Below are 24096 nucleotides of genomic sequence, written 5' to 3'. Positions count from 1 at the left end.
TAATTGAAAAAGGGTTTTCCAATGATCAATTAGCCTTTTAATTAGCTTCCAGCTGTATTTCTGATCAATTTGGTGTTACTTTAATTATAAGGGCACAAGGTGAGAGCCAAATGCAGACACAGAAGGCAGGCAGCTGGTTGAGCTCTGATATTTATTATGACAAAATGGGTAGGCAAAAGGCAGGTCGGGTACAGGCGAGAGTTCATAAACCAGGTCAGAGTCCAAACGGTACAAGACGATAAGGCAGGCTCGAGGTCAGGGGCAGGTAGAGTGGTCAGGCAGGTGGACTCTGAGTCAGGACAGGCAAGGGTCAAAACCAGGAGCGCGAGAAATGAGAGACTGGGAAAGCAGGAGCTGGGAAACAAAACCACTGGATGACTTAATAAACAAGACAAATTGGCATAGAGAGACAGGAAACACAGGGATAAATACACCGGGGAAAATAAGCGACACCTGGAGGGGGTGGAGACAATCACAAGGACAGGTGAAACAGATCAGGGTGTGACAGTACCCCCCCTCTAGGGGCACCACCTGGCATCCTACCTGGGCGCATACCTGGTTGACCGGGGTGTCGGCAGTGGAAGTCGGTGATGAGGGCTGGATCCAGGATGTCTCTAGCGGGAACCCAGCACCTCTCCTCCGGGCTGTAACCTTCCCAGTCAACCAGGTACTGGAAACCCCTGCCCCGTGGTCGAAACACCCAGGAGGCATCTCACCGTGTATGCCAGATGGTGGACAGGTGAAACAGATCAGGGCGTGACATTTAACGGACAAAAAATGTGCTTTTCTTTCAAAAACAAGGACATTTCTAAGTGACCCCAAACTTTTGAACAGTAGTGTATATAATGTGTAATATTGGGATGCAAACTCAAACATGTAATACATTTCAACTTTATATCTGACATGGTACAGATGTTTTTTTAAGCCCATAAACATGTGTGTAAGGTGTATACTTTTGTTTCGAAGTAGATTTGTTTAAGACGACCAAGAGTGTGACCCTGATTTAGCCTACTGCAGTAAATTAAGCTAACAAGGGGTAGGCCTATTGTAATGAGTATGATCAGAGACAGACTGCTGGTTTCAAGCGCAGGGTGCAGCAGGTGTTTATTTAGTAAATGACCACAGGAGGAGGCAGGTAGCAGGGTCCAGGGACAGGCAGGTCATACACAGGGAATCCAAAAAGGGAACAGTACAGGCAGGGAAAAAGGCTAATAACGTAGTCCGGGAGATCAGGCAATAGGAAGATAACAGGAAATCTGATAAGCAAAAGTAAAGGCAAGGACGTGAGGATAGCCTAAAACTATGATACACGAAGGGAACTAAAATGGAAATAAACAGAGCTCCGAATAGAATGTGTACAAAAACAAACAATACCTCACAGTGATGGGGTGCAATTAACTGAACTAAATAGTGTGTGATAATGACATACAGGTGTGTGAACTGGTGATTAGAATTCAGGTGATTGGGATCTGGAAAGTGAGCTGCATTTAGGGGATCTATGTGTTTGAGAGTGTGAGCTGGAAAGTGGGCTGGAAAGTGAGCTGTGTTCAGGGGATCTATGTGTTTGAGAGTGAGCTGGAAAGTGGGCTGGAAAGTGAGCTGCGTTTAGGGGATCTATGTGTTTGAGAGTGTGAGCTGGAAAGTGGGCTGGAAAGTGAGCTGCGTTTAGGGGATCTATGTGTTTGAGAGTGTGATCTGGAAAGTGGGCTGGAAAGTGAGCTGTGTTCAGGGGATCTATGTGTTTGAGAGTGTGAGCTGGAAAGTGGGCTGGAAAGTGAGCTGTGTTATGTGTTTGAGAGTGTGATCTGGAGTGGGCTGGAGATGTGTTCTATGTGTTTGAGAGTGTGAGCTGGAAAGTGGGCTGGAAAGTGAGCTGTGTTCAGGAGATCTATGTGTTTGAGAGTGTGAGTTGGAAGCAGACCTATGCTTTTTGCCATTTTCTTTAATATAAGGAAGGCCTATGGCATACCTTCTCATTCCTCTCAATTCGAGTCCTGGTTTTAACTGAACAACCCTTCACTGACACGAAGATAGGCTATTTAAAGAGTGCATTGTGGCTGGAGGAATTGGTCGAACAATCGATGGATAGCAGCCTATAGCCATATTCTGTCTGTCAAGCAGGTAGGCTAATCTCTTATATCTTAAATAGGAAGTAATAGGCTCCAACATAAACCCCTCTTGTTGTTAGTAAAGTAAAATTAAAACAAAGATGGTTTAAATGAATGATGCCTACTCGAATTTGCCTAATTTCAGCACCATGAGCTGTCCATTTCAGATTGATTGTGCAGCGGCTGCCACTTCAAGTTTCAGCACCAAGTTGATTGAATCTGGCTTATTGTGAGGTCAATAACTCCAATAAATACATAATGAACAAGTGTTCTGCAGCAGCATAAGACTCAGGAAGCAAGTACATTTTCTTAGAAATATGACTTGGCTCTGAGCTTCTCCAAGCACTTCGTATAGCCTATATAGCTATGGATCATTTGATTGAGACCACACTAAATAGCCTGTAGGCGCTTGATATTGTGTACCCATTAGAGAATCAGAGATGAGATGTGGTATCGGACAAATTAAATGACCCTACCATGGACTAGAGTTAAAAAATACTAAAAGGTTGCCCTGACTGAAATGAAAAAGCATGACCCTCCCCCATTTTCTGTCAGGTCCCCATTATGTACATTTAGAACCATCCCTAATGTGTGACTAGTCAAATCTGGGTTTTATTGAATTGAGCCCTTAATTGTGTCAAATATAATTTAGCAAGATAAAGACACTTCAGCAGCTAAGGATTAACATAAGGCTTTTGAGGCAAGACAGCCCATTTCCTCGATGACACCCATGTTGCGCATAACGAAGCACTTTTACGCACGAGACCAAGCGTTTGCCAAAAACAGACAACTGTAAAATAAAGATAGAAATCATAAGATTTAGGTTATTGGTCTTGTACGTGATGTTTACATCACGCATTAATGATTATTACAGCTTTCAAAAAAATTATGTAATTGAAAACATCTCATGGCGCGTAGGCTAGGCTACAATGAAACCTAATGCGATATTACCTACCTTTGACTTTTCCAACAAATAAAACTGGCAATCACAGTCTGACAGATCCAAGGTGTAGCGTAACTTCTGTAGGTAAACATATAACCAAATACAGTACTGTAAAGACCCCACTTTCGGAACCCGAGCGTGACGTCTATGATTTCCCCATACGGTGAATTCTAGAGTTACCCAACTTCCTTGCCCCGGGCTACCAAACGCTGTAACACACAAGAGAGAAGGTCCCAACATATTTCGAGTACTTTCACACAAATTCTGATGACAACAGCTCCACTCCATGGACAAAATCTGTACACCCCAAACGATATTAGCACCACACAGTCGTAGCAGCTATCTTATAACAACCAAAACCTGCAGTTTTAGGGAATTGAATTCGTTTTCCTATCCTCAAAAGACTACTATGGCAGCATGAAACGGCATTTGAAATATTATCCAGGCTACTCTAAATATGTCATCAGCTCATAATTAGTTGTTATAAAAAAAATAATCAATGGACAATCAAATGGACAGCATCTTCAGCAGATACATCTAATTCGTTTTTAATATTTACAGAATAAACATGGAGAAAAAATCTTGCTGACAATAGTTACCTCACAGATTGTTATAGAGGAATGTGCTCACAGATATCCAGCCCAACATCTCAAATCATTGCATGCTGAGGTCATAATAAATAGAGGAATACATTGTACAACGTGTAATAAAAAGCCACACACTAAAATATGTATAAATATAATCTGATTTACAAAAAAGATATGAAACCACAACTGAATATCAGGATTTGCAATTGATGAGGTCAGGGAGTGAAATAAGAGCCAATGTTTCCATTCGGAAAAAGTTTCCTAACTAACATCAACCCAACATAGATTTGTGCAACAATCTAATGGATGATTATTTCCAAAAGATCCTTCGCTTTATACATTGTGTCCTTTTCATGGGGCAGGTGACTTCAAAGTATCAAATAGACCTTCAGGGACATAAGAATGAGATGAATTTGAAAATGCTGTGAAATTTAAACCAGGCTGCCTGCCCGTTGTTTACAAAAAAATGTAAACAATACACTTAAGGGAACAAAGAAGCATAGATGATACTGACATTTGAAATACAGTTGAAGGTGGAGCTGATGAACTCTGTAGCATCTAAAATGATACTTGACTATACATGTAATAATGTGACGTTCCATGTAGCAGAGTGGGTATGTGTGTGTACTGGTATAACATACTGTATAAAGCAAGCTTCTTTTTGGCAGTAGAGCAGCCGCATGTGACATGTGTCTGTCCAGTGTCCAGGGAGGATTCAGGTTCTGCGAGGCTCCAGTCTATGGGAGAGCTGAGACAGTGTTCTCTGGTTGTCAATAACAGTCAGCTGGCGAACGTAGCTCCGCACGTCCGGGTGGTTCTTACTGGTCTGCGACGGCTCTGCACCTGAGAGAGGACGAGGAAAACCCACTTTTATTAAAACACCGTCCTGTTGGAAGCCAGTCAAGTGAAGACTACACAGAAGAACCGTATGTTGACTTACCGAATGGTAGACTTCTGCAGTATCTCACAATCCTTACTGTATTAGCGATCATTCGCTGGAAGAAAAAAAACTGTTATCATTGTGAATTTACACAAATAGAGAGTCACACACTATATGTAAGCACCCAGTAATTGATTGGGTGAAACACCAACGTTTCGGCATCACTGTGCCTTCTTCAGGGTACCATTAAGACTGTAGACTCCCAATGTAAAATAATATCATGTACAAATATATATCATCTTGGAGGGCCTTACCATTTTCTCAAAATTGACCAAACTGTCAATGAACGTCTTGTTTCCATCATGAGTGAATGTCATGTCTGAAAAGATAATTGCAATATGATTACACACATAGAGAGAGCATATTTAGCCTGGCAGGTAGGAGCATTGGGCCAGTAACCGAAAGGTTGCTGGATCGAATCCCAGAGCTGACAAGGTAAAAATCTGATGTTCCGCCCCTGGACAAGGCCGTTAACCCCCTGTTCCCCGGGCGCCGTGGATGTCGATTAAGGCAGCCCTCCGCAACTCTCTGATTCAGAGGGATTAAATGTAGAAGACGTATTTCAGTTGAATGTATTCAGTTGTACAACTGACTAGGTACCCCCCTTTCCCAATTCCTAGGAGTGGAATTGAACAGAGCAAACAATATAGAAGCTACTGTAGTTACACTGTGTCGCAGGTCGACACTCCAAAACAAGAGGTCAAAAGTCGCCGATCATAACTTCTTCACACAAAGAGGCAGTGAAGATAAGCCTCTCAATAGGTGAGATAATGTGTAAACAACATGGAGGGTCATGAAGGCAGTGGAGAGAGAGCTGTGTTGTGTTGCACCGACCTTTGATCAGCAGCGGCATGAAGGGAATGATGGGTGGGTCCAGCTTGGCCACAGTGAGCCGGTACGCCCGATGGTTCCTGGACGGGTCCTGTGGAAACACTCACACTGTTCTGAGATCTGCCATAACCATGTTAAGTGGGCACAGCACAGTCACAGCCAAAGGTGGTGCTGCTCAATCCATACATTGCTCGATGACAAATGACCATGCAAGAAAGGGCTAAAATGGTTCATGCTACTCACCATTAAGCTTTCAAATTCACTGTAAAATTTATTGAATTTGCTGGGTAGTTTCTGTCAACACAAATAACAGGGAAGGTTAACAGACAGTTGAAATCTCCATATTCTTGGGCAGGGGCTAAACACAGGTGAGTGTTGTTGGACAGACAGACAGTGAGGGACAGACCGACCGACCGACCGACCGACCGACCGACCGACCGACCGACCGACAGACAGACAGACAGACAGACAGACAGACAGACAGACAGACAGACAGACAGACAGACAGACAGACAGACAGACAGACAGACAGAGACCCACCTCCCAGGTCTGACTCAGTCTGCTCACGGCTGGGTTACTCATGCCCATGATGATAGCGAAGAAGGAGTTGAGGTTCTTATACTCCTTACAGCTGTCACAGAGAGAAAATAGTCCAATGATTAATCAGGATCATGTTACATGTGACTAATGTAAGTCACCATAGCGGTCTGGAGAGGAAACACATGGTACACGTACGTTCAGCCATTTACACATTTGTTCGTCTTGACATATAGACCTTCCCCTTAGGGATGGATTGGGAGGGTTGCCGGACTGTACCCTACAGCTAAGTGTGTGTGTGTGTATGTGTGTGTGTGTGTGTGTGTGTGTGTGTGTGTGTGTGTGTGTGTGTGTGTGTGTGTGTGTGTGTGTGTGTGTGTGTGTGTGTGTTATTTCAGCTCCACTGTACACGTTGGGTTGCTGTCGGGTCAATGTGAAATTCTACCTGCTACACAAAGCGTGTTGTTTTGAGAGTGGAGAGGGGCAGAGGGAAGAGCATCTGTATTTTTTGTTCCCCAACTGTACTGTATTGTACCACATTCATCCATTATGCGGAAGTAGAATCGCTTTGGTCCAGTTTTTCGCAAGTACTCCTTAAATTGTCGCTAGTGGTTGGACTAAATTACCCTCTAATTGCACTAGTTGCTTTTTGTTTACATTGTGAACATAGTCAGTGAGTACATTTACATGCACAATAATGAGTCGATTATAACTGATTATGGCAATATGGCGAGTATGGCATTAGTCATGTAAACACCTTACTCTGCATGCGCCGATTAAAACAACTGGTTTCCTGAGAAATCGTTTGAATTATTAGGACATATGAAGGCCTTAATCCGAGTTACAGCGGTGTATTAGATCTGCGACTGTCGTAACACTAGCAGCGGGTGTTTCCTTCTTCTGCGCGAGTGAAGTGATTTCGGGAAAAATGAAAAGTATGCATCTCAAAAATAGTTTTCCTGTACAACTTTTATATGTCCGAAATCCCAAAAATAACACGGTGGCTGTGGTAGAACTCGTAATAGAACATTTATTTTGATTTGCAATTTTCTGCATTTATCAAAGTCCCATCAGGTAGCCTGTTTTCAGATGTGTCCGTGTAAACAGGATTATTAGGGACATCGTTCTTCTTGCAAAGCATGTGAACGTTTAAATCAAAATATTATATTTAACTGACTATTTAACTGACTATTTCTCATGATTTCAATTCACAAGATATAATGAACGTGCGCGTCAGCCATCAAGAATTGAAACTCAGCCCTTCTTGAGCTTGGACGCTGCCATTGGACGTGACGCAACGCAAGCACAACAAGGGCAGTAGAGCAGCTTTCATTTCTTTTCAGAGGAATCATTTCCTCAATGGCTGACGCCCCCAATGGCTGTAGAATAGCAGGGCCACGTGTGTGTATGTATGTGTGCACCAACGTGCATTCGTGCATGTGTGCTTGCATGAGAGAGAGAGAGAGGGCGACAGGACCACTGGGACAAGGCAAGGGCCACTTACTGGGCAGCGATCTTGATGAACTTCTTGAGCATCTGAACGCGCTTGCTGAGCTGAGCACACAGACAGATCTCTGTGATCACCCACAGCTGGATCTCATTGAACCTCCTGAGGAACAGGTCCATGTTGGCTGTGGTCTTCTTGAAGTTCTGCCTCCCAAACGTATGGTAGATCAGCTCATGCTGTAGAACAGGGCAAGAGAGGAGGTCATTAACCGTGTCCCTGGTCGAAGAGTTCATCGCTAGGAGCCCCAAATTGCTCCATATTCCCCATAGGGCTCTGGCTGAAAGTAGTGCACTATATCGGGAATAGGGTGCCATTTAGGACGCAACCGTAGAATCAAGTAATTCCTCATTCCCTCAGTGGTCTGACACACCTCGTGTACACAGTGGAAGAGTTCCCAGTCGTAGACAGTCATCTGGTAGGCCAGGTCTTTTGAGCTCATTAACTCAAAGCTGCCCATGGAGCCAGTGGAGGGCCCTTCCTGCTCTGGCAAGGGTGTCTGAAATATAGCTCACACTTAATATACAGTATAATTTACATGTGTCTGTATATCATCATACATTTAACACTCATGTGAAATACAGGACCGTTTTGATGGATACAATGGCAGTTCTACAACTATAACAAGTCGAAATTCAACAGTAGCCTCGGGCCAATGAACATATGTCTGTTGATTTAAAACAAAATATTACGTGAGCGAAATACATGAGAAGTAACAGCTGCAAGAGATGTACAGCTTGTAGGGGAACCTCTGGGAATCAGTCGGGTCAGTCTGAATGCGTTTTTTTTCCTGAGAGGCATTTACACACCAATGAATCCAGTTGATCCCTGGGGCAGACAAACAGACGGCCGTTGATGCTGAGTGTAGAGAAGACTGAAATATCGTTGGGCTTCAGCACCACTTTATCTGAAGGAAAACAACAAACAAGAGACGGCATGAGACCAAGAGCTCCTGTAAATGTGTACATATTTAATTATTACTCAATGTTTTTGATAACATTGAGTCTTTGTCACATATATCTGGCAGTTTTCACCCACAAATTTGCAGATTGACAGGCAGGTCAACTCTTTTTGGCTTTGCTACTGTAGCTAGCAAGTTAGTTGGCTAATGTTTTTGATGATTCATTTTTTGTTTTGTTTATTCATCTGGACACAGCTACCAGCTTCTTTTGTTTCACCTGGCTGCTGGTTCCTGATCTTTTGAAAACATAATTTGAGGAGAACGGGAGATGCAGTAGAGGAATGCAGTGCTGCGGGTTCGTAAGGAGGACGGCCGGCTACTACTCTGAACTGTGTGTGTTGAGCTTCCTGGTGCCCAGAGCTCCTGAGGCTACGCAGACTGAAGGAGGAAAAGTTCCAGTGGCGTCACAACTCAAGCTTGTTCCCAGAGTAGCCCTCTATAAGATCGTCACCAGACTTCTTCATCAACCATCTCTCTGACCAACTTCCTCTGATCACACCATGAACTGTCCCACTCCATCTATGGCCTCTATTGGTTGACCTAGCTAGATTTTTTATAGGCTACTCAGGATGATGTATTGCTTGTTTGTTTGTTTTTTTACTTTTGAAGCGCTTTCAGATTTCTTTCTGTTATGAAAAGCGCTATAGAAGTTCAATAAATTATTATTATTATCATATCAAAACATAAACATATTATTATGCTATGTTCAAAAGTCACACAACAAGGGCAAGGTGCTAAAGATGCCCCCCGGTATTGCCCCCCGGTATTTGACTTATCCCTAATCCCAGGAGTAGATACGGTTACACTGCTACAGGGTTTAACTTGCTACTGTTGCCATGGAGTTCAGTCATCCTTGAACTTTCACTTTCTTGAAAGAAAGTGGTCAAGAAGACTCTGAAGAGGTTGCATTATGTTTGCATTAGAACTGGCAATCATGCATTGAATATGACAGAACGGGGCATCCTTACTCCTCTGAATCCTCAGCAGAGAATTGTGCCCAGATTCTTAGCAGCGAAAACAAATGCCAGTAAATAACTAGATTAATGGGCAATATGATTAGGGTCTCAGAGACCATGGAGCAGCTGTGCCTCTGGCCTTACTTGGTACGGGGAAAGAGCAGATCAAACATGGGCCAGAGAGAGAGGTGGATAAGTACGCCCTGGCAGAGACACTGGAACATCCATCCAGCAAGTACCAGACAATGGCAGTAACAAGCGGGTGTAGAATCTTATGAGTTGAAGCAAGAACAGCAATATTGCCCCAAGCTTTTCTCCATGCAGCTCTCCTGCAGGTACTGCTGTACTATCTTGAGCATATACTGGGTAATTGAAACAGAATAATCCAGCACCAAAAGCCAATCATTTCCCAGTAAATCAGCCCTTGATTAATGAGCATCATAGCATCTGCAAATATCTATGCGTGGAAAGACTGTGTGGCGTCCACCGTCGTTTGATTAGCATGTGGCTGTGGCCCTTCTCACCTCCGGCCGAACTGAGGTTGACCAGGAGGAGGTCCTCCGCTGACCCCAGCTTGTCGGCCACTGCGCTGATGACCTCTCTGACTGAGGCGGCCACGGTGACCCGGATGGTGGTGTAGGTGTGGTCGCTGCAGTACACTTTGAACAGGACTGCATGGGGACAGAGCACAACTCAGGGTCATTAACATTAAGGAATGGGGGATGGGAAGACAAACTAGAGTCCAGGCCATTGTAGATGTTCAAAACACTGTGTGTGACTGCTGGCTGCAAGGCCAAAAGGCTCATACTACTACACTGTGCTTTTCTATAGATGTATAGCTCTCTTCTACCTCATATCCTGCATGATTTCACACATACACTACGCCCCACTTACTCTCATCATTACTCTTGATGGCCTGTCGTTTCTGCAGCTTCTCATCCCCCATGCTGAACTGCCGCAACAGGACTTTGTGCTGAAACAGGACAGACAGAAATGTATGTATAGCACGGGTTGACAATGAAAACAAAAGCACAGAATACGACTACAGTGCTCGGGGTCACAGCTGGGTTACATACCTTTTGTGGAGAGGATCTGGCACCGTCAGAGCTGAAAGGGTAAAGAAAGTGAGATTACACCATTCTTAAGCCCGGGACACTAAAGACAAGTGCACGCAGTAACAATACATTTACACACACTTACCTGTTTTTAACTAGCTTCTCTAACTCTGGGAGTTGATCTTTCAGAGCAGGAATCACACTGGCATCCTCAGATACAGACACAAAGAACTCCTGTAACACATGACACACTCAGAATGAGGAGAGGTTCAGAATGTGCCCAAACTCATTTGGATTATCAGATGACGATCACTAATACTCTACAATTCACAGCAAGCCGTATCTTTTTAAACAACAAGCTGAATTCAGTACGCAAGAAAAAAGGGTGAGGAAGACAGGGCCAAAATGGCGCCCTATTCCCTTTGGGCTAGGGCTCTGGTCAAAAGTAGTTCACGACATAGGGAATAGAGTGCCATTTGGGACGCATACACTAACCTCTAGGAAGGCTAGTGAGGCATCCTCCTCCTGAAGGTGATCTCCATGTACTGAGGCCCACTGGAGCACCAGCCTGATCACCCTCCTCTTGTTGTTCAAAGTGTAGTCCAGACGCTCCTGTTCTGAGCCCTGGGACGCCCCAGCGTGGTAGGTGCAGTGACGTTAAGGACAGAAACACATAGGAGCTACAGCTTGACTCCCATTTACTCCAGGGTTGATTCAGGATCAGTTTAGCCATTTAAGTCACAACTAATATGATTATTTGGACATGGGGGACCTGATCCTAGATCCTGATTCGGATCCTACTCTTGGATGCCTAATACATACAAGATACATAAGGGATACTGATACACATTAGTAGAAATCCACACAAAAACATATACGCTCATATGCTATTTTCAGTGACTGAAAGGATATTGGGCCATGAGCACCGGGCACAACTGGCTGTTAGGGATGAAGACGCAGTGCATGAGCACAAAGTCGTCCAGAGCTGGGTCTGTGCAGAGCGAGAGTGCGAGAAAGAGCCAGAGCGAGAGAGCGAGAGAGAATGAGGCACCTGTGATGTCAGATGAAACGACGCCAGGCCAGCATGCTGACAGTATTATAGGCCTGATCACACATGGCTCTGTCACCGTGGACGGCTGAGGCATGAAAGCAGCCAGGAGAGTCCACACAACCAAGCGTAATTAGATAAGCACTGTTGTGCGCTGCTAATTATAGACATGAACAAACAGGTCAGCAGCAGCACGGAGGATGGATGCTCTCTCTCTGAGGGTACAGAGGAGACAATCTAAACACGACAGCCATGACGAACACAACACATCCATCTACAGTACATTAGTCAATATCACATAGGGTTGAAATAATGTTAATTCGGTCCCTACACTGAAATACAACGGTACACAGTGACCAGAGATGTTATTGGAGGGACAGAGTGCACTACCGTACCTGATTCGTTGAGGTGAGAGTCCAGTCGCATCATTTCCAGGAAGTGCTCCAGAATCTTCTCTGGTGCCCCTGACATCACAGTGTATCTGGAATGGCAGTGTCAATCAATCACCTAATAAATTAAACAAGACAGGTTCTTGCTAGTTCTCACTACTGTTCCTATTCCATCCACACTTCACTGAGCTGTGTGATCTGAATACCTGCCTGTGATTACTACATTAGATAATAATCCAAACTACAGTCAAAAGAGGTCCTGACCCCTGCTTAAGATTATAAGGGGCTGGCTGGGGGAGAGAGGGTGTGGAAGCCTCTCCATAGGTAAACAGAAGGAGAGACCACCACTTGACCTTAAGAATCAACACAGTGCACAGCCAGGCCTGTTGTGATTGGTTAGTTAAGGGGAGACAGATAACAAGGTGTGTGTTCCCCAAATAGCACCCTATTCTTCCATAGGGCCCTGGTAGAAAACAAAATAGTGCACTATATAGGGAATAGGGTGGAATTTGGGACAGAATGTGTGGCAGGCACTCCATGGGGGAAGGAGAGGTGCTTGACACCCTCACACTCTTCATATGTGACTGGCGCTGTAGTTGATTAGAGGCCAACCCTGGCAGAGTGATTGTAACCCGCGCGGCCTGCCTTCTCCCCGGGAGCACATCTCTCAGTCATTACCATTAATGTGTCTCTCTCCATTACTGCAGCCGCGGTCACTGGCAGCAACCTCCATTAAGTCTAGTCTACTAGATAACACACGTCTGCAGCCTCGCAGACACAGCCTTGGCTTACCCTAGAACTGATGCCCAGTCTCTAGGTCCACGCCCTTTAGCAGAGAGTAACTCACAAACTCACCCACTTCTTCCACTCACAAATCTCTTCAAGAGAGTATATAATTCACAATCCACACCCCCCTAACTGTGCCTGCAGGAGAGTTTCTCCTCCTCTTTTCTGAAGGGAGTGAGGTTAGTGTATCTTACACACCTACAGCCCCCTTTAACTTCCTATATAAATCTAACTCTATTGAACAGGGCTGCTAGAGTAAGTGGTTTAGATGAAAAGGTGATTCAGACAGAGTTAGCTCAGTAGGCTACTTGTAGTGGGAGGGGGTGGTGGTGGTGCCGTGGGTAGAGGTCTGGATGCTGCTGGGGCTCTTCTCCAGGACCAGAACATCCTGATCATGTTCCTTCAGACGCACCGTGTTGGCCTCCACATCCTGGACACACACACACACACACACAGGCACAAATTCATCATTATATCATCAGAAATGTGATCCGTTTCAAGAAGCTTGTTGCTCCTAGACGTTTCCACTTCACAATAACAGCACTTACCGGGGAAGCTCTAGCAGGGCAGAAATTTGACAAGCTGACTTGATGGAAAGGTGGCATCCTAGGACGGTGCTATGTTGAAAGTCACTGAGTTCTTCAGTAAGGCCATTCTACTGCCAATGTTTGTCTATGGGGATTGCATGGCTTTGTGCTTGATTTTTAACACCTGTCAGCAACAGGTGTGGCTGAAAAAGCTGAATCCACTAATTTGAAGTGGCGTCCATATACTTTTGTAGATGTATGTATGTATGTATGTATGTATATATATATATATACAGTATATATACATATGCACACACATTGGAAAGTTTATTAGGTACACCATTCTGTTTATTAGGGACACCACCCAGACAGTCATCGAGGCATTCAGTTATTGTTCGATTAAACGTTATAATGGGCAAAACGAGTGACCTAAGCGACTTCGCGGTGTGATCGTCAGTGCCATGAGCGCCGGTTATAGTATCTCAGAAACGGCCAGCCTCCTGGGCTGTTCACGCACTACAGGGTTTCCCGAGAATGGTGTGACAAACTAAATAAATCCAGACGGCGGAGAAAACAGCCCATTGTTGAGTGGTCGAAGGAGAATGTCAAGGTAACAGGCGGGCCACAAACAGGCAAATAACTGTGGACTACAACAGTGGTGATCAGAACGGCATCTCGGAACGCTGTTCTGGAGGCAAAAAAGGGGTCCGACCTGGACCTAAATGGGTGTACCTAATAAACTGGTGTGTATATACAGTGTTTATATATACTCTATATTATAATAATATATATATCAGTAATATAGTACAAGGAAATCCTGTAGAATAGGCCTACAGTACACACATCATGCAGCCAAAATAATATGGGGGAGGGGGGGGGGGGTAGTTGATATATTTACCTGACTTAAATATGACCCCTGGTCTGAGGCCAGACTACATCATCCCATCAGGACTATGGTACTGCATGCCTGGTGGATTAGTATGCTAGTACTGACAGAGAGACTGGGAGGTCAGCAGTTTGACTGAGGTATCATCCCAAATGGCACCCTATTTCCTATGTAGTGCGCTACTTTTGACCAGGGCCCATAGGGCTCCATTCAAAAGTAGGGCACTATATAGGGAATAGGGTGCCATTTGGGACACAGCCCGTGTCTGGCCTAGCAGCCCATCAGGCCAGAGCCAACGGGAGATTTACAGAGGATTGAGTGAGCCTATTACAGAGAGCCTGCCTCTGTGGATCACACAGATAACCATCATCCATCCATCCGCTTTTCAATAGACACAATCAAGACCCTGATGCCCTATCAAAGTCTGATGCAGGCTGCACGTGGGCCAGGCTAACAATAGGCAGTGGAGGGAGAACGTAGAGAGACAAGAGACTAGCAGCTGATAGCTTGGCCTTTGGGTTTATACTGTACCTTTTCTACAGACATCTGTCGACATTGAACCACAAAGTTGATAGTAGAATACCCTTTAATGTTGGCATCATTGTGCAATGCTGAACCTCAACCAATAGAGGGAGACTATACCATTGAAAAAGGATAGTGGGACTTCACTGAGCAGAGGTGGAGGAGGGCTATGTTAACTTCCCCAGATAACTCACTCTGAGGATCCGGTTGAAGTCCTCCTTGTCCACACGTAGGAAGTGGCAGTTATCCTCTCGTAGAACAATGGAGGCGGCACGGGGGGCATCGTTGACCAGAGCAAGCTTCCCAAAGTCGTCTCCCTCATGCAGCGTGCAAACAACCCCCTTGGTGAAACAAGCAAACAAAGAATGTATGTGTGAAGCAGGGCAAATGAGATGAGTGAGAGCATGTGCAGCATCTTTTAAACGATATAACTCTTACACACTCATATATTCTATAATAAGCTATGGTGATGAGCTGTACTGATCAAATGGGGATCAATTGTATGAGATGAAAAATTCAAATAATATAATTTTACCTTTCCATAAATGACAACGTTTACAGAGCCCTTTAGAATGATGTACCACGATGTGCCTTCCTCCCCTTGATTGAACACTGAACAAGGTGAAAGATTACAACAACAAAAATGATATGTAAAGAGGTCAAAAAAAGGTTTTCCACCAAAACATTTCAAAGAATTCCACTGAAATAGACAAAACAAAGGATTTAGTATATAATATGGGATTTTCTTTCTGCCTCCATGTAGATAATGCATTTATAAAATGACGTCTTGCGTGCAACGTTGATTAAGTTAAATCGATTGAGTTCCGGTCATGGAGACAGTGTTGTACTACTTACAGACTGTTCCTGCTTTGGCATGGGACTCAAAGATCAGGACGCCGGCTAGTTCTTTCTTTACCTGTAGAAGCAGAGGAAAAGGTTAGAGGTGACGTCATATAGGCCACGGGTAGGCAACTAGATTCAGCCGTGGTCCGATTTTTGCCCAAGCGGAGGGTCAGGGGTTTCGGAGCATAATTATAACCATCTGTACACTGCAAATTGACCACAAGTAAATCACAATTTTTGATTGTATTTGAAAATATCAATAATTTCACACCTCATTAGATTGAGACACGATCACATACTTCTCTCTTTTTACTTGTAGGAATCCTTGGGAACAGATTTACTGAATACATTTTTATTTTTGCTGAATTCCTGGTGATTTTTTTGTTTTTTTTTACCCCCACAATTTTTTAAACTAAAATCATTGATGACCAAAAAAAACAACAAAAAAAACATCCAAAACCTATTGCCGACACCTGATATAGGCCTACAATTGGTTATTATTGTAACCAAATCTGCACTCACAGTGGTGGAGAGGTGCGATAAGGCCTTTATATGAAGCAGCTCCTCATAAATGATCTCCAAATCATCCGCTGCCCTCTGTCCTGGACTGGGGAAGGGGAAATATGCACCAATTAAAAAATTATTTGACCTCGACTACAATCTAATCGATTCACTTTGAACAGGATTTTAGCATCAGCTTTGCTAGCATCAGCTTTGCTAACCCTGCCAAACCTGCAGGTACTGTATATCTATCATACCAGCAGGTGTCGATCTCTGTGATTGGTCCTTACTGTTTCCTCAGGACCATGCGCATGTGGGCATCAGGGCCGACCTGGGAGAGGAGGAGGAGGGTGTCCTGCAGCTCCTCATCGCTCTCCCTGGTCTCCTCCTCGGTGGGCAGGGGAGCGTCTTCCTGTTCATCCTCCAGGAAACGGTAGAAAAGATACTTGTCCTGGAAGGTCAGCTCCTGGTCCACTGCAGCACAATACCAACACAGATCCCACAGGTTTAGACGTTTAGAAATGGAGCCTCTTTTACATGCACTCACACACAGGCACACACACAGGTCATTCCACCAATTCGGTGCCTTTTGAGAAGTAGAACTTGGTGGTGGGGGGGAAAAAACGTTTGTTTTCATCTAATTTTAACATTCTGTCAACTTCATAAAAAACATGTTGTTTTCTCAAGAGGTGAAATTTTAAGTGCCAAATAAAGTATCAGAGTTGACCATAAACAGGTTTGACGATTTCTTCTTAAATCAGCCATAAATCCCCTTGAGACAGAGGGAATGGAAGCTTGTTGCGTGCAACAGAGAGTGGCAATTGAATGCAAGCTTCACAAAACATGTTTAATTGTTGACCTTAAAATGGGGGAAAGACATAAATGAATCACTCATCACATGATATCAATGATCAGAGAAGACTTTGTCAAAGCAACAAGATATCTAGGGCTTAACAATGATGGTGAAACTTGGAGAAATGTCGCAAAAGGCACTAAAGGCCCCCCCCCCACACACACACACACACACACACACACACACACACACACACACACACACACACACACACACACACACACACACACACACACACACACACACACACACACACACACACACACACACACACACACACACACACACACACACACACACACACAGAGGGTATCCTTAGCTACTGTCTATTGTACTGTTGTGGCTCACCGTGGTTGAGAACACCTTCCTCTAACAGCACCTGCCACATGCCCACTGCTTGAATGCGAGAGTAAACAGAGGAGCTCTGCTGCATCTGCCAGTCAACCAGCTCTGTTCCCACACAGCATTGCCTGTAGGAGATACACATCAGGAAATAAATACATGAATCCTACTACACTGTCTGCGATGCTCGTCGGATGTGGCAGGGCTTGCAAACTATTACGGATTACAAAGGGAAGCACAGCTGCGAGCTGCTCAGTGACACCAGATGAACTAAATTAGTTCTATGTGCGCTTTGAGGCAAGCAACCCTGAAGCATGCATGAGAGCACCAGCTGTTCCGGACGACTGTGTGATCATGCTCTCCGTAGCCGATGTGAGTGTGACCTTTAAACAGGTCAACATTCATAAGGCCGTAGTGCCAGACAGATTACCAGGATGTGTACTCCAAGCATGCACTGTCCAACTGGCAAGTGTCTTCACTGACATTTTCAACCTGTCCCTTTTTCAAGCAGACCACCATAGTCCCTGTGCCCAAGAACATCAAAGTAACCTGCCTAAATGACTACCGTAGCACTCACATCCGTAGCCATTAAGTGCTTTGAAAGGCTGGTCATGGCTCACATCAACACCATTATCCCAGAAACCCTAGACTCACTCCAATTCGCATATCGCCCCAGCAGATCCACAGATGATGCAATCTTTATTGCAGTCCACACTGCCCTCTCCCACCTGGACAAAAGGAACACCTACGTGAGAATGCTATTCATTGACAACAGCTCAGCGTTCAATACAATAGTGCCCTCTAAGCTCATCACCAAGCTAAGGACCCTGGGACAAACTCCTCCCTCTGCAACTGGATCTTGGACTTCCTGACAGGCCGCCCCCAGTTGTTAGGGTAGGAAACAACCCATCTGCCACACTGATCCTCAACACAGGGGGCCCCTCAGGGGTGCGTGGTCAGTCCCCTCCTGTACTCCCTGTTCACTCATGACTGCATGGCCAAGCATGACTCCAACACCATCATTAAGTTTGCCGACAACACAACAGTGGTAGGCCTGATCACCGACAACGATGAGGCAGCCTATAGGGAGGAGGTCAGAGACCTGGCAGTGTGGTGCCAGGATAACAACCTCTCCCTCAACGTGATCAAGACCACGAAGATGATCGTGGACTACAGGAAAAGGAGGGCCGAGCACGCCCCCATTCTCATTGATGGGGCTGTATGGGAGCCAGTTGAGAGCTTCAAGTTCCTTGGTGTCCACATCACCATCGAACTATCATGGTCCAAACACACCAAGACAGTAGTTGAAGAGGGCGCGACAATGCCTATTCCACCTCGGTAGACTGAAAAGATTTGGAATGGGTCCTCAGACCCTCAAAAAGTTCGACATCTACACCATCGAGAGCATCACTGGTTGCATCACCGCCTGGTATGGCAACTGCTCGGCCTCCGACCGCAAGGCACTACAGAGGGTAGTGCGTACGGCCCAGTACATCACTGGGGCCAAGCTTCCTGCCATCCAGGACCTCTATACCAGGCGGTGTCAGCGGAAGGCCCTGAAAATTGACAAAGACTCCAGCCACCCTAGTCATAAACTGTTATCTCTGCTACCGCACGGCAAGCAGTACCAGAGCGCCAAGTCTATGTCCAAAAGGCTTCTTAACAGCTTCTACCCCGAAGCCATAAAACTCCTGAACAGCCAATCAAATGGCTACCCGGACTGTTTGCAATTACCTCGACTAACCTGTGCCCCCACACATTGACTCTGTACCGGTACCCCAGTATATAGCCTCATTACTGTTATTTTATTGTTGCTATTTAATTATTTGCTATTTTTCTATTTTCTTGTGTTTAAAAAAATGTTTTTTTACTTCAGTTTATTTGAGTAAATACTTTAACACATATTTTTCTTAAAACTGCATTGTTGGTGAAGGGCTTGTAAGTAAGCATTTCACTGTAAGGTCTACTACACCTGTTGTATTCGGCAAATAACATTTGTTTTGATACAGCAAAAAATCAGACATAAAAAATACACGCACACACAGATGTACAAATTCTTTGACATGAGAGTAGCATGTACATGGTACTGTACATGAGATACTACAACCCACCTGTATGTCTTCAGGTGGTACTTCCTGTCTCGGATCATGTGGGGAGCTCTGGAGAGGATGGCATCACGGAGAACCTTCCCTGCTCGCAAGATCTTCTCAGATGGGACCTGTTGGGAGAGAATAGAAGGATGGAGTAGAGGCAGAGCTTTACAATAGAAACAGAGGAGTTGGCCTTTACTGATGTGATGGTCTTTACTACCTGAGAAATGGGTTTAGGACGGAGTTTGGCTGGGCTTTCAATTAATGACTTCTGAAAAATAAATGACATGACAATGACTGAAAAAAACACACAAGGGAACATCATGGATTGGAAAACAAAAGCACAAAATAAAGTACAGGCATGATATGGAAATGAGTTATGTTATGACATGATACAGACTGTAGTGAATGGTCAAAGTTCCCTTCATATGTGTTTCAATGATGACAGATATTAGGTGTTTTGTAGAGGTATCCTTTACCCCTAACAACCTCAGGATTGGACCCTTTTTTTCAATTTTCGCCTAAAATGACATACCCAAATCTAACTGCCTGTAACTCAGACCCTGAAGCAAGGATATACATATTCTTGGTACCATTTGAAAGGAAACACTTTGAAGTTTATGGAAATGTGAAAGGAGTGTAGTAAAAGATAATACAAAGAAAAAAACACCCGTTCTTTTGTATTTGTTTTGTACCATCATCTTTGAAATGCAAGAGAAAGGCCATCATGTATTATTTCAGCCCAGCTGCAATTTAGATTCTGGCCACCAGATGGCAGCAGTGTATGTGCAAAGTTTTAGACTGATCCAATGAACCATAATATTTCTGTTCAAAAGTTTGCCCAAATGTGCTTAAATAGTTTATTAATAACTTTTCATGTTCAAAACTGTGCACTCTCCTCAAACAATAGCATGGTATTCTTTCACTGTAATAGTTACTGTAAATTGGACATTGTAGTTAGATTAACAAGAATTGAAGCTTTCTGCCAATTTCAGATATGTCTATGTCCTGGGAAATGTTCGTGTTACTTACAACCTCATGCTAATCGCATTAGCCTACGTTAGCTCAACGTCCCGCAGGGGACCCACCAATCCTGAAGAAGTTTAAATGGGCAGTTATTTACGAGATTCACAAGCAGGTGTTGGTGCTTACATCCCGAACCCTTGGATCCACAGCACAGAAACCACCTTGAACTAGTCCTGTATGGGATGTAGTATTCATGAGGTAAAAATATCAAGAGCAGAGAATGATCAAACAGAGACTAGGCACTAAACCAGCACACCATGCACCCACCACAGAGCGGACATAATGACTGCTATTCAACCTCTACATAACCTCTTTTCGAACATCATTACTCTCACAGCCATGACCAACAGTTACATAGATGCTTAACCACCCTACAAATTCATCATCAACTCTTTCACCCTACAATGAGGGTGAAATGCACTAACGCCACAGCCCGCTTTAACATCTTGATTCAAATGTTGCTGAGCGCTGCTCTTTTCTCGCCGCAGCGTCTTATGGCGGCCATGAAATGACACCAGCGAGGACGAACACAAGGATGCCGTTCAAAGGAAGTCCATATACTGTAGGTGACGTTTCAAGATCTTTCTAATATGCATCACTGATCATTTGGACTCGTGAAGAATGCATAAGCACGTACCGTACACGTCAGTGAGGACTCTGGGTTCCCTTAAATCATGTATTACTGTGGGAATGTGTGCATTCTGTGCCTGTAGGGTTTGGGTTCACTGGTCTACGATTACTGTAGATGGATGCACTCAGCTTTAACTGAAGGTATGAATTACACAACAAAAACAGCGTCGCCGCATTTATTTTTTCTTCTGTGACTGGAATATGTAGAGCCTTCAAGTTTTGCCAACAATTTGCAGACAATACAACCCAAGGGGAGTTTGCAAAAAAATAATAAAAAGACACTCAATTATACTGTCCTTGTAGTTATTTATAGTGCACATGTTTTGGCTGGTCTGAAAAGAACAAAGTCCAAGCCGCAATAAATAGTGAAATCCCCTCCAGAGTAGCACCATGTTATATGCATGGAGATAAGGAAGTCCCAACGGGGTTAAGAAGGTGGAACGGGAACTATGAAGGACGTGATGCACACCAACGGAAGCGAGGTCTTAGCAGCAGCCCTGTTTATATTTAGTCAGTTTAAAACAAACTCCACATTCCAGACTTATTTCGAGCTTCTGGCAACTGCAGAGGATGTTGTTCGATCAGGATCCACGTCAGCAGCAAGCACATATGAGTAAACCACCAACACTTTACCACCTACTGTCACTCTGCCATTCACAACAGTGTTCAATCTGGATGATACTCACTTGACATAAAGTGGTCACTAATCTCTCATACACGGATGAGTAGCTGGTTGTTTACGCTAGATATTGTCTCTGGGCTGCCAAGATTACATGCTTATTGCCACATCATACAGTGCCTTTTGGATGATGATGATAGTGGACAATGTTTGATGGTGAAACTAAATCATTATGATATATGATGATGAAGTCTCCGTTTTGTGTTCAGGAGAGACGACCGTACCTTATTCAGATGTTTAGAGATGGATCCAAAAGAGTTGTTGCTTATGTTCTCTTTGTCAGACATTCCTGAACAAGAAAATAGAAAAATGACACTTGTTGTCATTCACATACTCTACATCAGCTCTTGTTCATCTGCAACAATTGGTGCATGTTCACAAATATACTTAGACAGATGTCAATACATAACCTCGATGCTACGTTGAATGTAGATACAGTATGTGTCGACTAGAATCTCCTTGAGGAGTGAGTTACATAATATCATCGGACAGTCCCCAAGGGAGATTTGTGCAGTCAGAAGTGTGTGTGTGTGTGTTTTAGCCTTCAGGAAAAACATCATTAGTCATTTCACTTCAAAACCTTATCTGAGGGGAAGATACCTGGCTGTTCTTAGACTTGACTTTAAGACTGCTGATTTTGCTTATTTCATATTAAAGGCGAGAGGTAGGCCAGTACGGAGCATTGTACGGTAGGTGAACATTACGGATGTCACTGTAGTTCTTGTACTCACTGTCAGTGCTACGTCCACCACTTTCCATAACTCCATAGGGTGGGGCAAGCAGTCCAGCCATGCACTGACGATATTTCTACAGAGACACAGAAGACAGAAGAACGGTCTTATAACTAGACATGGTGAAACCAGCTACAAAAGCCAAATCCTAAACACTTCAAGGTTCATTTTAGTGTGTCGATGCAATTCAATTCAAGATGCAGTTCATTGTCAACTACTGTCACCTGTTGATGTCAATAGAATAATTTGGATTGTAGTGTTATGTGTCTGTGTTTGACCCTCTCCCCCTCTTGGTGTGAATTCATGGCTGCCAAAGGAAGCCAGTCTTCCCCAAATAATTTACCAAGAAAAAAACAAAAAACATAAAATAATCTATCTTTCCTCTCTCTGTGTTTCATAATTTTCCTTCAATTCGCAAGAGGCTGAATGTGTTTCACCGGAAAAAGCATCCGAATGAACGAAACAACGTCCCTCTGTCTCTGTATGTCTAGCCCATTGATCTGACGCTGTCTGGTCAAAAAGAGCATGACATTGTTGCAAGGAAAGCCATCGAGCATTTGGCCTGAGTGAAACTGAGCTTATCTGTGACCAAAAAAAAGTGTCAAGCGATGCCAGGCTGGATTTGGCTTCACACCAAATCACAGCACATCAAAGACGAAACATAATTGTCAGACAAAACTTGAATTTTTGCATCTCGTTGTGTTGTTGTCCTCTGGTGGCTAGCTAGCTAAAATTATCCCTTTCCTAAATTAGCCATGGATGGAGATAGGTATTTGGACTTGTGGTTGTACTTAACTCTCTGTACTAGCCAATGATTATAAACTGAGATTCTGATCCAACTATGAATTCATATATTGTGCCCCTGATGGAAGTTCAATATGTAGCTAGATATCGTAGGCTAATGTTTACCAGCTGGCTAATCGTTGCAGACGAAAGGTATTTAGGCTAGCGAGCAAGCATTTTAGCCAGGTAACCTAGGAAAACAAAAAGGCCTAACAAAAACTAAAAGTGTGTACTGTATGACAGAGTCAAAGACCGTTTCGTAAACTTGAAAAATAGGTGGATGACATTGGCGTTTCTCTGCATGTAGGATGAATCAACGTGTTTTTTCTACTTGCACTGCACGCACATACACAAACACACAGAGAAATCAGAACCATGGACAGCCACATAATATTTAGCTGACGTTGACTGGACTAAATCGTTTTTGGTATATTTTAGTTGCCACTGTATTAGACTAAGCAGAGGTGATTAGATGATGTTGAAATGTTGAAGTTGAAATGGTGCTGGAATAGCGGAGGCAGCTCCTGTTCTTTCGACTTGCGGTAAGTCTCCGTGGTTCTAAATCAATAGTTGTTTAGTAGTCCGAAAATGTCGGAAACATTAACTTGCTTGGCAGTGCTGTTTGTTACATGCAATATGCTTAGTGGACTTCACCGGACAGAGGTTGCTGTGATGAAACAAAAGTGTGGTTGAATTTATTCTGCCACTGTCTTCTTATTGCCTCTGCCTTAGGCGTATATATCACGGTGGCAAGGCATAATGAACTAACAGGTTACAGCGCAAACAGCGCCATCTTTTTTTTCTGTCTTGGCTTCCCCGGTGATTTTACCCACGCACCGCTCCTGCTCGGCCCTGTACTCTCTGTATCAACATGGGCCATTGAGGACTATGTAAATACACAGCTGAGACCTCCAGCTGGCAGTTATGAGCATTCAGAAGCTTTACAACTGCTGCAGCCTCATTTAAATGAGCCTTCATCTCACAAAAAGCTCCACAGTGTCCCACTGCATTTCAAAGGACAGAGCAAAATACACGTTT

General features: G+C 44.0%; 2 protein-coding genes across 5 annotated transcripts in view; both read right to left on the bottom strand.

Annotated features, from left to right (window-relative positions):
• The window catches only part of LOC139380458 (mitogen-activated protein kinase kinase kinase 20-like), a 51436-nt gene extending 48235 nt beyond the window's left edge, over positions 1-3201 (bottom strand). For 2 of the 3 annotated variants that reach the window (XM_071123138.1, XM_071123140.1), the window contains exon 1: positions 556-1034. In XM_071123138.1, coding sequence (XP_070979239.1) covers positions 556-936 — 381 coding nt within the window. In that variant the 5' untranslated portion in view covers positions 937-1034. Of the gene's footprint in view, positions 1-555; positions 1035-3063 lie in introns of those variants that run through there. The other variant, XM_071123139.1, reaches the window with a different exon arrangement.
• Positions 3202-3574: 373 nt separating this feature from the next.
• The window catches only part of LOC139380450 (rap guanine nucleotide exchange factor 4-like), a 47099-nt gene continuing 26577 nt past the window's right edge, over positions 3575-24096 (bottom strand). Inside the window, exons 2-28 of one of the 2 annotated variants that reach the window (XM_071123131.1) lie at positions 22276-22351; positions 21769-21833; positions 19430-19480; positions 19231-19337; positions 17126-17247; positions 16215-16398; positions 15946-16030; positions 15436-15496; positions 15116-15192; positions 14775-14921; positions 12954-13075; positions 11866-11951; positions 11335-11413; positions 10918-11068; positions 10568-10656; positions 10444-10474; positions 10262-10340; positions 9892-10038; positions 8260-8357; positions 7824-7949; positions 7451-7629; positions 5950-6040; positions 5653-5703; positions 5413-5500; positions 4833-4897; positions 4579-4633; positions 3575-4481 (exon numbers count right to left, since the gene is read on the bottom strand). In XM_071123131.1, the coding sequence (XP_070979232.1) occupies positions 4354-4481; positions 4579-4633; positions 4833-4897; positions 5413-5500; positions 5653-5703; positions 5950-6040; positions 7451-7629; positions 7824-7949; positions 8260-8357; positions 9892-10038; positions 10262-10340; positions 10444-10474; positions 10568-10656; positions 10918-11068; positions 11335-11413; positions 11866-11951; positions 12954-13075; positions 14775-14921; positions 15116-15192; positions 15436-15496; positions 15946-16030; positions 16215-16398; positions 17126-17247; positions 19231-19337; positions 19430-19480; positions 21769-21833; positions 22276-22336 (2625 nt within the window). In that variant the 5' untranslated portion in view covers positions 22337-22351 and the 3' untranslated portion in view covers positions 3575-4353. The remainder of the gene's footprint in view (positions 4482-4578; positions 4634-4832; positions 4898-5412; positions 5501-5652; positions 5704-5949; positions 6041-7450; positions 7630-7823; positions 7950-8259; positions 8358-9891; positions 10039-10261; positions 10341-10443; positions 10475-10567; positions 10657-10917; positions 11069-11334; positions 11414-11865; positions 11952-12953; positions 13076-14774; positions 14922-15115; positions 15193-15435; positions 15497-15945; positions 16031-16214; positions 16399-17125; positions 17248-19230; positions 19338-19429; positions 19481-21768; positions 21834-22275; positions 22352-24096) is intronic. The other variant, XM_071123132.1, reaches the window with a different exon arrangement.

This window comes from Oncorhynchus clarkii, chromosome 22, assembly GCF_045791955.1.
Source record: "Oncorhynchus clarkii lewisi isolate Uvic-CL-2024 chromosome 22, UVic_Ocla_1.0, whole genome shotgun sequence".
NCBI classification, from domain to species: Eukaryota; Metazoa; Chordata; class Actinopteri; order Salmoniformes; family Salmonidae; genus Oncorhynchus; species Oncorhynchus clarkii.
Note: the sequence above shows the minus strand (reverse complement) of the source record. Positions and strands in the feature narration are given on the sequence as shown.